A 15,730-nucleotide genomic window follows, 5' to 3' on the forward strand; every position below is an offset into this window, starting at 1 on the left:
AGAAGCATGCCATTATTAAGTGGTGACCGTTCCTTCACCTCTCTTAGCCATATTCCACATTTTTGGTGGCATCATGTGTGAAAGCTTCACAACTTAGTCATTTCACTTTAACTAGGATGGGATGCTTTACACTCCATTATATAAAGATTGTTGTGAGAAGTATATCTTTGAATATAGAAATGTCTATTGCAATATTGCTGCTTTGAGAAAATGCTAACACTGAGACTGTATCAAGACAAATTATCAATACTAGATTAATAAATGACAGCCAGAGAAATAAAGATTTCCATGGTAACGAAAGGCAGAAAATTTCATTGTAAATATTTAATAGATTGGCCTAGTTCATATTTAGCCTCAAATTGATCAAACCCTTATACATTTTTATCAAAATCTTTTGGAAAAACTGACTTTATTATTTACCAATATATTGTGATTTTGTTCATACATGGAAAGAGGGGTAATAACAAATGCATTAATAGATTAGATGCTGACATTTTAATCAAAATTTTATTGAGTAAAAAATTCTATTAACAAAACTGGATCATATCCTTTGCAAACTTTCTGTCTAATCCGTGACACAAATTTATTCCTAAAAGCTGAAATATTTTGCAATGTTTTCACACTGAAGCATCCATTGCCTCAAGCTTATCATAAGTGAAGAGTCTTTTAAAGGCAGTTAACCAAAAAGTGTAGCTATTTTATGATTTCTTGGTGATCGCTCGAATGAGCCCTAGAAACATGAAAGGGGCACCTGCTATGTACATTGCACATCAATCATAATCAATTTCATCTGTCCTGCAGGGTGAAGTACTGTCTCCCTTGTTTTCTATACTTATAACATGTTCTTCTCTTAAAAGTTGTTAAACAATGTCTGGTTATTTTGTTAGGACAAGAAGCCATCATGTTCATTACCTTCCTGTTCCGAGGATACTTGTTATTTCTCTGTTAAAAATATTTTAGTTGTAAAACATGATAAGACGTTTTTTGGTCACTGTTTGTTATTATGAGTCACTCATTAATATTCCAGCTATATGAATGGGGTCTGTGTATAAGTCTGGATCAGAGCTCATGAGCATGGCTCCGCCCAACTGCCATGTGATCACCAATATTAACCAAGTGTGTAAGTCAAAGCACACACAGGTTATGTGAAAACAAATGTGATCACAACTATCTATGTGTTTTAGAATCACGCATCTACTCATAATTAGTTTATAGGACAGCACAATATACTATATCTTAAAGTAACAAAAGCCTAGATGAAACATGAATGAACTTCAGATACGATATTATTTTAACTTCTTTCAGTGGCATTGTTTAGACGTTGGGAGTAATATACAGACAAACTTTATGGATAAACAACTTCCTTATTCGGTTGATGCGATGTTTCGATACAGATTCTTGTATCGTATCATACTTGCTTGACGATACAAGAATCTGTATCGAAACGCCGCATCTACCGAATAAAGAAGTTGTTTATACATAAAGTTTGTCTGTATACAATGTTATTTTATTATCAAATCGAAACTAAAAACACTTAACTTTATTATGGAATATTACCATCATTATATACTACTCAAAGTTTGATAAGGATCATATTTTTCAGCACTTGTAAAACTTTCAACAAAGGTGAATGACAACCAACACAGAGTGATTGATGTTCAGAAATGTTTACTTCAAGAAATTGTGACAGAAAAATTTGGCAAACATGACATTTCATCGCTGCAGACTCTAAGGTAAAGGGAGAGTACCATAAAAGCATGGTAATTTCATGATCATGTAAATTGTTTAAACTCTGCACATTCCATTTCACACTGCACAAACAAGTGTCAATAGCGGTATGGCCTCCTCCGTTAGCTCCAATGACAGCTTGGCAACGCCGCCTCATGCTTCCAACGAGGTTTTGAATGGACGCAAGATAGAGATTGTTCCATTCTTGGATCAGAACATTTTCAAGTTCCTGGAGGGTGGTTGGTTGTACAGGACGACGCGGAAATCGCTACCTGAAGCATATTCCAGACATGCTCGATAGGGTTGAGGTCTGGAGAACGAGCTGGCCAGTCCATACTTAACAATTGTCTCACGCTCCAGGTACTCGCCCACCACCCTAGCACGATGTGGACGCGCATTATCGCCCATGAGGATGAAGTCAGGACCAACAGCACCAGCATATGGTCCCACGCACACATCCAGGACTTCATCCCTGTAGCGACTCCGTCATCGCGGCTCGCCTTTAGGACATGGAGATCAGTTCGCCCAGCTCGACTGATTCTCCCCAAATCATCAACGCACTCCACCACCATATCTGTCGCGGTTCAGCAACATTAGCGCCCTGATATCGTTCTCCTGCCCTTTCTCCACACTCGCGCACCCACGATCTGTGAAGTCAACACAAAACCTCGACTCGCCTGTGAAAAGTACAGGGCCCAATCAACAACCCTCCAATTCACATGAGCCCTGGCCCAATTCAAACGATCTTGTCTGTGTCGCTGAGTAAGAGGGATGCTAATACAGGCTCTCGGGAACGTAAGACCAGCTTCATGAAGACGACACGCGACAGTTTGCATGGAAATGTTAACTCCAGTTGCATTCAGAAGATCATTTCTAAGCGCAGTCGCCGCTGCAAAACCGATGACGTTGTGCTGAAATCAAGAGAAAACGGTCATCTTGCTGCGTGGTGGACCTTTCTCGTCGCTTCCATGTCGATGAGAAGCTGAACCATGAGCTTGATACCCGGTTCCAAGCTCTGCAAACAACGCCTGACTGACACCCAATAGCTCTGCAACGTGACGCGTTGTCTTGCACCATTTTCGAAAGCATTCCTATGCATCTGGCCAATTCTTCAACAGTCAAACGACGCCTTTGACGCTTGTGGAGGCATTTTCATAGAGTAACAGTGGACTTAAACGATGTCAGATGTAAAGACAATGCCCAAATTCAAATCAACGACAAGCACTCAGAAATGTGAAAATGTGGGTACCATGCTTCACGCGGCTACTCATGATCATTGCAGCATGCATTTCCCTACCTAACCTGTGTTTTGAGGCTCAAAGAGGGTCAGTCCAACATTGTGATGAAATTTTGCGGTCATATCAATTCATATATTGATTTTATAATGTAAGAACTATATGATCCTTATCAAACTCTTTGAGTAGTATACATGAGAGAAAGGGGCACCTGCTATGTACATTGCACATCAATCATAATCAATTTCATCTGTCCTGCAGGGTGAAGTACTGTCTCCCTTGTTTTCTATACTTAATTGTTAAACAATGTCTGGTTATTTTGTTAGGACAAGAAGCCATATTGTTCGTTACCTTCCTGTTCCGATGATACTTGTTATTTCTCTGTTGAATATATTTTAGTTGTAAAACATGAAAAGAAATAGCTTTTGGTCACTGTTTGTTTTTATGAGTCACACATCAGTATTCCAGCTATAAGATTGGGGTCTGTGTATAAGTCCGGATCAGAGCTCATGGCTCCGCCCAACTGACATGTGATCACTTGCTGTCCACAATGCCAGACCACCCAATCCACTCTGTCGCCTTTTCAGGCAAGCAAAGGTTGCAACGGAGTTATTTTCTTATCTTCAATCTGTTTCTCTATATGTATGTAATCATGGTGTATCACACAGATAGACCTGAGGTAAGGAATGACAAAGAAAAATCATATACAATATTTGACAATGTTAAAATAAATCATGTACACTATAACCAAAATGTTACTGTTCTTCAATACAGCTCCATCGAACTTATCCTATTTTCTGTACACTATACATTTATTAATAAATAGAAACTTTTCAAAAATGTCTTTAAGGTAGAACAAAGAATTTCTTTCTAAATTTATTTATACAAATATTGTATAGGCTGATTTGAGATTATTTTAAAAAAACAAAAACAAACTCTTGAAATAAAAGTTTTAGCCAAAATTACATCTTCATATTTGCTAAATAAATAAAAAAAACCAATCCATCACAAAGGAAAATAAATTGATCTACCCTCAAATATATAGTCCTGAAGATCTCCCACATACTCCTTCAACATACACATCTATATCTCATGTTGTTGGACCCAAATGGCCATCAGTATGTGTAAATTATGAGTGGGCTTCCCTGGTAACGATACGATTAAAACTAATTAGCAACAGGTGGACACTTACCTTGCTTCCATGTTCACTCTGCTGGGTGAAGTTGGTGCGAGCCAGGTGTTGGTAGGGGGTAGGGGGAGGTAACCCTTTAGCCATAATGTTGATGTGCTGTGGACACATATGACAACACGACATATTTTTACTGGTTTAAATCGAGTACAAGTGCGTGTATGATTTTACACAGTTTTTAGCAATATTCCAGCAATATCACAGCGGGGGCACCAGAAATGGGCTTCACACATTGTACCCATGTGGGGAATCGAACCTGCATCTTTGGCGTGATGAGCCAACGCTTTACCCACTAGGCTACACCACTGCCTCACTGGTTTTATTCACTATTCATATTTTATTATTCATCTTACAGCTCATACAAGAAGTCTGTTTGCTGTATTCAGCAACATTACAGCTGAATCACAGCAGCTTGCAATAATCAAGCTTGAACCAGACAATCTGGTGACTGATGTTATGAGCAAAGACCCACAATTACTATGAGTGAGTGAATGAGTTGGGTTTTACGCCACTTCAGCAATATTCCAGCAATATCACGGCGGGGGAAACCAGAAATGGGCTTCACACATTGTACCCATGTGGGGAATCGAACCCTGGTCTTCGGCACAATGAGCGTTTTAACCACTAGGCTACCCATTGACAACCACACATTATCGGCAGAGTCACAGAGGATGACTCATGTGCCCCAGCATCCACATAGGATGAGGGTGGGTAGCGACATAGGATGAGGGTGGGTGGCGACATAGGATGAGGGTGGGTGGCGACATAGGATGAGGGTGGGTGGTTTGAGTGAGGGGTAAAGGAGTTTCCTACCAACTGTACAATTACAAAGTTAAAACACATTTCAGAAGAAAAACCAACCTCAGGTGCTTTTGTCTGAAAGCTTCCTTGAGACACAATCATAATTGGATTTTCATCATTTATTTAATTGTATATGGGATTTATTTAATTTTTATATATTTTAAAAGCTATCTGTGTCTGCACAGAAGTGTATTTTTTTAAATCTGCTGTGACGCATTTGAGGAGTGTTTAGATGAGATCTACAGTACTTGCAGCATCACTTACATCGACCCACAGCTGCGCCCACTCCTTGAAGTCAACGGCGAAGACGTGGCTGTCACAGTTAGGGTGGGTCAACTTGATCTCATATCCCTTTCGGTTCTCTTTCTCATGCAAAGCAGCCTCGTACCCCGTTAGGTGCACCTGAAACACAAAACACCCTTCTTCAACATTGATAACACAGAACACCCTTCTTCATCACCGACAACACAGAACACGCTCCTTCATCACTGACTACACAGAACACCCTCCTTCATCATTGACAACACACAACACCCTCCTTCATCACTGACAATACACAACACCCTCCTTCATCACTGACAACACACAACACCCTTCTTCATCACCAACTACACAGAACACCCTCCTTCATCATTGACAACACACAACACCCTCCTTCATCACTGACAATACACAACACCCTCCTTCATCACCGACAACACACAACACCTTGACAACACACAACATCCTTCATCACTGACAACACAGAACACCCTCCTTTCATCACCGACAACACAGAACACCCTCCTTCATCACTGACAACACACAACACCCTCCTTCATCACTGACAACACACAACACCCTCCTTCATCACTGACAACACCCTCCTTCATCACTGACAACACACAACACCCTCCTTCATCACTGACAACACACAACACCCTCCTTCATCACTGACAACACAGAACACCCTCCTTCATCACCGACAACACAGAACACCCTCCTTCATCACTGACAACACACAACACCCTCCTTCATCACTGACAACACACAACACCCTCCTTCATCAGTGACAACACACAACACCCTCCTTCATTCACCCTCCTTCATCACTGACAACACAGAACACCCTCCTTCATCACTGACAACACACAACACCCTTCTTCATCACCGACAACACAGAACACCCTCCTTCATCACTGACAACACACAACACCCTCCTTCATCACTGACAACACACAACACCCTCCTTCATCAGTGACAACACACAACACCCTTCTTCATCACCGACAACACAGAACACCCTCCTTCATCACTGACAACACACAACACCCTTCTTCATCACTGACAACACAGAACACCCTCCTTCATCACTGACAACACACAACACCCTCCTTCATCACTGACAACACACAACACCCTCCTTCATCACTGACAACACACAACACACAACACCCTCCTTCATCACTGACAACACACAACACCCTCCTTCATCACCGACAACACAGAACACCCTCCTTCATCACTGACAACACACAACACCCTTCTTCATCACTGACAACACAGAACACCCTCCTTCATCAGTGACAACACAGAACACCCTTCTTCATCACTGACAACACACAACACCCTCCTTCATCACTGACAACACAGACACAACACCCTCCTTCATCACTGACAACACACAACACCCTCCTTCATCAGTGACAACACACAACACCCTCTTCATCATTGACAACACAGAACACCCTCCTTCATCACTGACAACACAGAACACCCTCCTTCATCACTGACAACACACAACACCCTCCTTCATCAGTGACAACACACAACACCCTCCTTCATCACTGACAACACACAACACCCTCCTTCATCACTGACAACACACAACACCCTCCTTCATCACTGACAACACACAACACCCTCCTTCATCACTGACAACACACAACACCCTCCTTCATCATTGACAATACACAACACCCTCCTTCATCACTGACAACACAGAACACGCTCCTTCAACATTGACAACACACAACACCCTTCTTCATCACGGACAATACAGAACACGCTCCTTCAACATTGACAACACACAACACCCTCCTTCATCAGTGACAACACAGAACACCCTTCTTCATCATTGACAACACACAACACCCTCCTTCATCAGTGACAATACAGAACACCCTCCTTCATCAGTGACAACACACAACACCCTCCTTCATCATTGACAACACACAACACCCTCCTTCATCAGTGACAACACACAACACCCTCCTTCATCAGTGACAACACACAACACCCTCCTTCATCACTGACAATACAGAACACCCTTCTTCATCAGTGACAACACAGAACACGCTCCTTCAACACTGACAACACACAACACCCTCCTTCATCAGTGACAACACAGAACACCCTTCTTCATCACCGACAACACAGAACACCCTCCTTCATCACTGACAACACACAACACCCTTCTTCATCACTGACAATACAGAACACCCTCCTCCATCAGTGACAACACACAACACCCTTCTTCATCATTGACAATACAGAACACCCTCCTTCATCAGTGACAATACAGAACACCCTCCTTCATCAGTGACAACACACAACACCCTTCTTCATCACTGACAACACAGAACACCCTTCTTCATCACCGACAACACAGAACACCCTCCTTCATCACTGACAACACACAACACCCTTCTTCATCACTGACAATACAGAACACCCTCCTTCATCAGTGACAACACACAACACCCTTCTTCATCATTGACAATACAGAACACCCTCCTTCATCACTGACAACACAGAACACCCTCCTTCATCACTGACAACACAGAACACCCTTCTTCATCAGTGACAACACAGAACACCCTCCTTCATCATTGACAACACAGAACACGCTCCTTCATCACTGACAACACACAACACCCTCCTTCATCACTGACAACACACAACACCCTCCTTCATCAGTGACAACACACAACACCCTCCTTCATCACTGACAACACACAACACCCTACTGAACATGAATTAAATGTTTTTTCAGTTTGCCACAATCTGTTTCCAAAGATAAATGTGTTCAATTCACAAACTTCACAACATCAAAGGTAAAGATGGCAACTAAAGACAGCTAAACCTACCACAAGTTGTGGCTTGGTCTCCTTGTCAGGCTTGTAGCAAGCCATGTTGCCGTTGCTGAGGGCAACCAGCTTGCGTGTCCACGACAACTTGCCCTTGTACTGGAGGTCGCCTGACACAGCCATGTCCTCTAGCTTCTTGAAGGGGACATTTATCTCCCAGCTGGAGGACGACCGGGACTTGCTCAGTTTCTTCTTCAGCTTGTTGGACTTTTTCTTGGGACGTCTGAAGGAAGAACATGTCCGTGAGTGAGGTATGATGCTGCTTTATAACGAGTGTCAGTTAATGTTGGAGGAAAGCCCATATGGACACAGATCTTACATGTTTAGAACTTTGCTGAAACCAGTGAGCAAGTTCAAAGTCTAATCAATAATCATTAGATCCTGGCATGCTCAAGGCAGACAACTCTACACTGCTTTAAGGAATCATATATATTTTGGTTTGTCTTAAACCAATGTCCAATTGACAACTTACTTTGGCAGCTTGATGTTGAGTTTGTTGAGGAGCTCCACGTCATGGTACTGGTTGTCCTCATCGTAGGACTCGTAGCTGGTGCTGTCTCCGCCGTCTGGAACAACACACAGTCAGACATGTAGACAAGCAACAACACACGTATTGAGAATCACATACACTCTCATAGCATCATCAATATATGAAACTCAAAATAATATACAATTGTTGACATCATTCCTTATAAGAGTCTGAGTGGGTCTTGTTTCTGCTCACAGACATTTTTCCATTACATCACAACAGTATTTCCACAATATCACAATTTTTCCACAATATCCACATATTTCCCCAATATCACAACACATACATTATTTCCACAATATCACAGCAATATTTCCACAACATCACAACAGTATTTCCACAATATCACAGCAATATTTCCACAATATCACAGCAATATTTCCACATCACAGCAATCACACAATACAAAACACTATTTCCACAATATTTCCACAATATCACAGCAATATTTCCACAACATCACAACAGTATTTCCACAATATCACAGCAATATTTCCACAATATCACAGCAATATTTCCACAACATCACAGCAATATTTCCACAATATCAAAACACTATTTCCACAATATCACAACAATATTTCCAAAATATCACAGCAATATTTCCACAATAACACAGCAATATTTCCACAATATCACAGCAATATTTCCAGATAAACCACAACTTCCCATTAGATATGAACCTATCAAACCAGTGGTTGAGGTCATGAACACCAGATTGATGACAGGAAGCAGGTAAACTGGAGACGAATCCTAACCTACATCCCCCAACATGACCTCAATGTACAGCAGTGCTGAGTGGCCATTTGTCTTTGTCCTCTCAAAGAACCACAAACCAACAACCCCAAAATTAATGGCTACTGTTTCTTGTCTCCTGTTGTTTTTGTGGGTCAGTGAGCGCCCAATAAATTGTAAACGTCCAAAAGAACAAGAGTCTTTCATCAACAGAGACACCTTCCCATCCTGGCGAGGGTGAATCCTACATTGTGGATGTGTTTGCTAAAACACTGAGAGAACTATACTGATGGAAACAAATAAAGTAACACCACGTCATTGCAGTGTTCCTTTATTTATTCCCACAGCGTCATCAAAGCTGGTGATGAAGACAGGAAAATATAAAAGGATCACTTGAATTTTCCTGTGTTCCTTTATTTGTTTCTCTGAGTATAAAACGGCTGTATTCATGAAGGAAACTACCGTAACTGAAAACAAGGTGGTTCCTCAACTTCTAAAGTTTAATCTTGTAACTCATCTACGTACTTCAGGATGCTTTAAGTTTGTGAAAGTCACAATAAAGATCAGATGAAACACCAGAATGTTGTTATGGTGATGTATGGCGGTGAAACAAGACATTCTCCCTGTAACTAAAGTCATCATGGCTGCTGAACTGCTAAACATTGTATACTACAACAGATCAAGACTCCCTAACTCAAGTGAATCAAGCTGAAACGGTCTACTGGCCGAGCCAAGGTCTCTTTAAGCCAGACGAATGAATGCACCTCACAGAAGTTCAGCTATTACAGAAAGACATATGGCATCTGGCCACACCGTACAAGTTCTTCCCACACGAGACAATGGCCTGTTATCTACAAGGACATAACTCCTGGCTAATACAAGCCTGGCTAATACAGCCCTGGGTAGGTAAATCATCCAGCTCTTCTACTCGAGATAAAGCATCACTGCTGCTGTCTCCCAGTAACTGTGAGAGATGTAACAATAAGTCACACTGGATTCACCAGGGTTAAAGTCCTCTCTACAAACAGCAATATCCTAGCTGAAGCCTGGATGATGCAAACCAGTGGTCAATAGCATGAGCATCCATCTAGGCAGGTCATACACTGTGATCACCCGACGCCCGGGACAAGTCAGTTTTCATTTCAGGCAATCAAATAATGGTATCTTACTTGTCCGCGGGCTACTAGATAATCTCTGCTTACGGTTTCAAACTGCAAATAAACTTGGATTTCATTTCATATCTGCTCAAAATGTAGCTATTAAATTTTGCAATGATAATTAAGTAGAGTTATCCTTCTTTCCTATTTATGACTTCTCGATAAATAGTCCAGTGAACATTAACATCACACACCATGTTGATTTATTCTTTCATAATTACATCATCATTATTATGTCATAAAAATCGGGGTAAGAGGAAAATTAGCCAGGACAAGTTACTTTCTTAAAGTTGGGGGAGCATTTCTGCCCTGGAAGCCTGAACTTCTCAGCAGGCAATTAATATTCAAGAATTTAAAAATTAATATTCACAAGTTCATATCCCAAAGAATAAAAGTAGTTTGTTCATAAGGATGAGGTCAGTATTGCAATACTTCACAACACAAACCTCTCCTAAAGTCACATCCGATATATTGTCAGGTTATGAAAATAATATGGAAAATGAAACACTGATGTATTTCTCCTCAACCATGACTCATACAGCATATTACTGTAGGTAGGCCGTCCGGCAGATTCTGGCAAGCAGCGGAAATGGTCTACATGGTTCTGTCAGTTTCCATATGTGTGCTGCAGAATAAACAGAAATGTGTCGACACCAATCAACTAGAGACTTTTAATGGAATCCAAACCATATGTTATCCCACCTCGTATCCCACGGATGACATTATCAGGTTTCATACACCCTCTGATGCAATCGTGGTCTGCTGAAGTCTCCACTCACTGCCAACTTCAACATGGTACCAGTCAGTGATGGGCATTATTCCCCAATCTGATCCCCCGAGCTGGGGCATAGATCATATGGGGCATAGATCATATGGGGCACAGATGAGCCAAGACTTTGTTCTCATGGGGATTCGAGGCCAGTTTGAGCCTTATGTATCTCTGCTAATGGTGCATGTGCAGACCAAACCAAAACAGAAGAAAACAATAATTTAGCTTCAAGTTAAAGAAACAAAAGTGTTGTTTGTTTGTTGCTTGCAGCATAAACCTCAGCAATTCTTCATCTATATACCAGTGTAAACTATAGTCAAGACCAGACAATCCAGTGATTGATCTCATGAGCATCAATGTATGCAACAGGAAATTCACGACAAAAGTCAAATGTTCACTATGTATGATGGATATCATGAAAAAACATTTAGGTCGAAATAATATATATCATCAAGCTGACTGGAAAAATTGAATGAAATGAAATAGTTATCAAAAATGATCCTGTCTCCAACAAAGATTGCTTGCTCATGTAGTCAGTCACTAGTTTAGATCATCCATACTTGATTATATGAGCTGCAGCTTGTGGCTTAAAACAATATTCAATTGCTCACCCATAAGCAAAAACATACTTCTTATATATTGATATTTATTATTTTACCGAAATCATTTTTTCTCCCACAGAAAAAGTATCCAAGTGCAACAAAAAGTTCACTAGAAAATACTGGTACTGTAGTTCACTTCAAGGGATTTCAACAATTTAACCATTGAATTTAAGTTAGGAGAGCTAAACAACGTCCACTTCCCAAAACACAGCACAGGATCATATTTCTGATAGTCAGTTAAAACTTGCCCCGTCCTGGGATTCCACTGACGAAGGTTTATCCATGATATATTTGGTTACATCTGAAATTAACCTTAAAAATATGTCTGAAGACGAGAAGAAACAAACTACGACTCAGACCTCTGCCAAAGGATCACTACAATGCATTACATCAGCAAATCCTGACAACCATGTAATTGCCGAATCGTGTTGTCCTTGGAACAGATATCTTTTGTGTCGACCAAGAATTAACCTATGGTATTTTCTCCAACATTATCCAGATTGAAAAATGGCAACATTGCACACAAAGGCCGCTGGGCAATTAGACGACAGGAAAGATAAATATGACAGACACAACTGACCATACTTCTCCGACTGGGTAAACGCCAATAAACATTTTGTGATTTTTCAGCATTATTGGGTAGCATCTTTTGAGTTATTTAGTAGATAAATCACATAACATGGAGGCAAATATATCTGTAAGTGGAATCTACTTTCCCTGATGATTAAAGTAGTGCTTTCTGTTTGCTGCTTTCTCTACTATCCATGAAAGCTGGACTTTCTGTCAGAGTAAATTGGGTGTTTTTTTCACTATCCCTGAAAGCTGGACTGTCTGTCGGAGTAAATTGTTTTTTTCCCACTATCCATGAAAGCTGGACTGTCAGAGTAAATTGTTTTTTTCCCACTATCCATGAAAGCTGGACTGTCTGTCAGGGTAAATTGGGTTTTTTTCACTATCCATGAAAGCTGGACTGTCTGTCAGAGTAAATTGTTTTTTCCCCACTATCCATGAAAGCTAGACTGAAAGCTGGACTGTCTGCCAGGGTAAATTGTATTTTATTCACTATCCCTGAAAGCTGGACTGTCTGTCAGAGTAAATTGTTTTTTCCCCACTATCCATGAAAGCTAGACTGAAAGCTGGACTGTCTGCCAGGGTAAATTGTATTTTATTCACTATCCCTGAAAGCTGGACTGTCTGTCAGAGTCAATTGTTTTTTTCCCACTATCCATGAAAGCTGGACTGTCTGTCGGAGTCAATTGTTTTTTTCCCACTATCCATGAAAGCTGGACTGTCTGTCAGGGTAAATTGGGTTTTTTTCACTATCCATGAAAGCTGGACTGTCTGTCGGAGTAAATTGTTTTTTTCCCACTATCCATGAAAGCTAGACTGAAAGCTGGACTGTCTGTCATAGTAAATTGTTTTTTCCCCACTATCCATGAAAGCTGGACTGTCTGTCAGGGTAAATTGTTGTTTTTTCACTATCCACGAAAGCTGGACTGTCTGTCAGAGTAAATTGTTTTCCCACTATCCATGAAAGCTAGACTGAAAGCTGGACTGTCTGTCAGAGTAAATTGTTTTCCCACTATCCATGAAAGCTGGAGTGTGTTTTCAGATGAAATTGCTTTTCATAGCTATTCATGAAAGTTGGACTGTCTGTTACCCTCATTAAATCTATCTATTCTCATGATTAGTGAAGACAGACCAGCTCAGATGAATGATAGCGAAAGACTTCCACTGACAAACACACTCAATTCAGTCCTGAGAATTAAACTGTAAGAGTAAACTAGTTAGACCATATGAATCCCTTCAGTAATCGTGAGGGCATATTTGTCAGAGCCAATGTACCTGTTGACCATCCATGAAAGCTAAGTCATCACAGCAAATCTCTCTCTCTCGAAATATGTCATCAATGATCTCCCAAATCACTAAAGTTCAAGTTGACAACAGCAGACATTTTGTCACAGTTATACAACTCTGTGACAGGTCGTTACCTCAGGTAAATCATTCTATGTCTTGCTTCAGAGCACAAGATGTGCATACAACAAATACCTTGAGGCATCACCTGTGATATCTGAAGCAGATTCTGTGGTAGTCATAGACCCTTATATGACCGCGAGAAGACACACCTAAATACACACTCTTCTGTATGAATGCAAAGCCGTAATGCTACAATTAATGAACCTGGTATTATTTCACATTTGACATCGTCTCCCTTGTCATTGAAATGATATTTCATGGAACAATGAATGCAGAATTTACAATCATGTACAAAGCTTACGACTTCAGGTGGCCATACATCTCGATGTCAAAGACTAGCGTCACATGATATCTTCTGAAACCACATAACACTACACCTCGCACAGCGTTCGAAATAGCTACTGGCCCGCTAGCCAGATGTTAGCTGATTGTGAATCGGGCCAGTAATATATTGTTAAAGCCATCATGACTGGCTAGCTGAAAATCTCAGATAATTTGTTCTTTATTTGATGCAATATGAATATGATGAAGAAATCTTAGTTTTTGAGTTTCTTTGATTTATATTGTTTCCAAAAGGCGACAATAACTTACCATCCTCAATTACCAAACACTACACCAATTCTGACTGACGTGCATTTTTATATTGATATTCTGCAGGGCCAGTGAAGTATGACGTGGGCTAGCAACAAGTTTGTTTAACTAGCCTCTGGGCAAGTTACTTTTCAAAATTAATTCATACACTGACCTCGCACATTATAATGTAACAATAAGACTGGCAGGATATATTAGAGACGCTCTTCTAGAGTTAAAGGCATCAAAGAATGACATCCTCAGTGCACCAGGGAACATTATCTCCATTCAATCATCATATATACCTTGGACTCTTTCACCACAATACCCATTCTAGAGCCTGGTTCAAATATTTGGGCATAAAATATTTTTACCAAAGTAAGACTGGTATGAGAGATATTAGTTGTTTTCATAGTTTTCAGGGCAATCCAGCAAAACCTCCCTGCTCATCTACCCAGGGATCAATACATTTTTTTATGAAAAATAACCTGGTTCCATTTATTGACAAACCTAAACATCTTCACCAGCTAAATGTATCACTTCAAGTCTTTGGATTTGTTCTACAAGCTAACTCACAGTTCTAGCAACGCATATGACATTAAGTTTCCTAATTTCACAATCCCTTGAAATTGATAATCGATGCAATGTGCCCATTTTGTGGGGATGCCCTTGAAGACGAATACCATACCATATTAATATGCCCATTATACACACATCCAAGAGATAAGTATATACCACTATATCACCATAAGTATCCATCTAAACAAAAATTCATTCAATTACTGTCCAGCTACGATATTACTATTTTAATTTGTTTTTAGCAATTTATGTAACTTAAGTCTTTAATGTCCGTCATAATGCAAACGTTGCGCTTGTATAACAAACCACAATGTTTGAATTATTTATGTAATTGTACTCTAGGCCTCACAGGCCATCATCTACCAAATAAAGAGTCTGAGTCTGAGTCTGAGATTAATTAATTTTGCAATAAGATTTATGGACTTGTGCCTTTAAACACAGTGAGCAAAACAGGACTCGTAAGAATTCATTGAAGCTGAAAGGTCGGATTACAACCACAGCCTTCTTCATTTTTTATCTGCTACCTTCCTGGCAACTCATCCTATAAAAGACACCCCCTACACCGACCTTGATATCTCGCTATTCAGAGATCAACATAGTTGATGTGAAACTGAACACAATACTGCCAGTTTCATCCATCAAGTGTTTACTGAGACCAGGAGCAGAGGTGACATGTTTAGATACATAGTCACCCTGACAATACGTGGTACAATATCTGGATCTATTCTGAT

The 15,730-nt window shown here is 40.4% G+C and overlaps 1 protein-coding gene across 1 annotated transcript in view; it reads right to left on the reverse strand.

Moving 5' to 3' along the window:
* The window catches only part of LOC124280669, a 90,859-nt gene that overhangs the window by 40,143 nt on the left and 34,986 nt on the right, over positions 1-15,730 (reverse strand). The window contains 6 exon segments of the mRNA XM_046716660.1: positions 913-942; positions 3,315-3,344; positions 4,156-4,251; positions 5,218-5,355; positions 8,082-8,304; positions 8,554-8,647. Coding sequence (XP_046572616.1) covers positions 913-942; positions 3,315-3,344; positions 4,156-4,251; positions 5,218-5,355; positions 8,082-8,304; positions 8,554-8,647 — 611 coding nt within the window.

The sequence above is a fragment of the Haliotis rubra genome, unplaced genomic scaffold (genome assembly GCF_003918875.1).
Source record: "Haliotis rubra isolate DU_JTF1 unplaced genomic scaffold, ASM391887v1 Scf271, whole genome shotgun sequence".
Lineage (NCBI taxonomy): Eukaryota > Metazoa > Mollusca > Gastropoda > Lepetellida > Haliotidae > Haliotis > Haliotis rubra.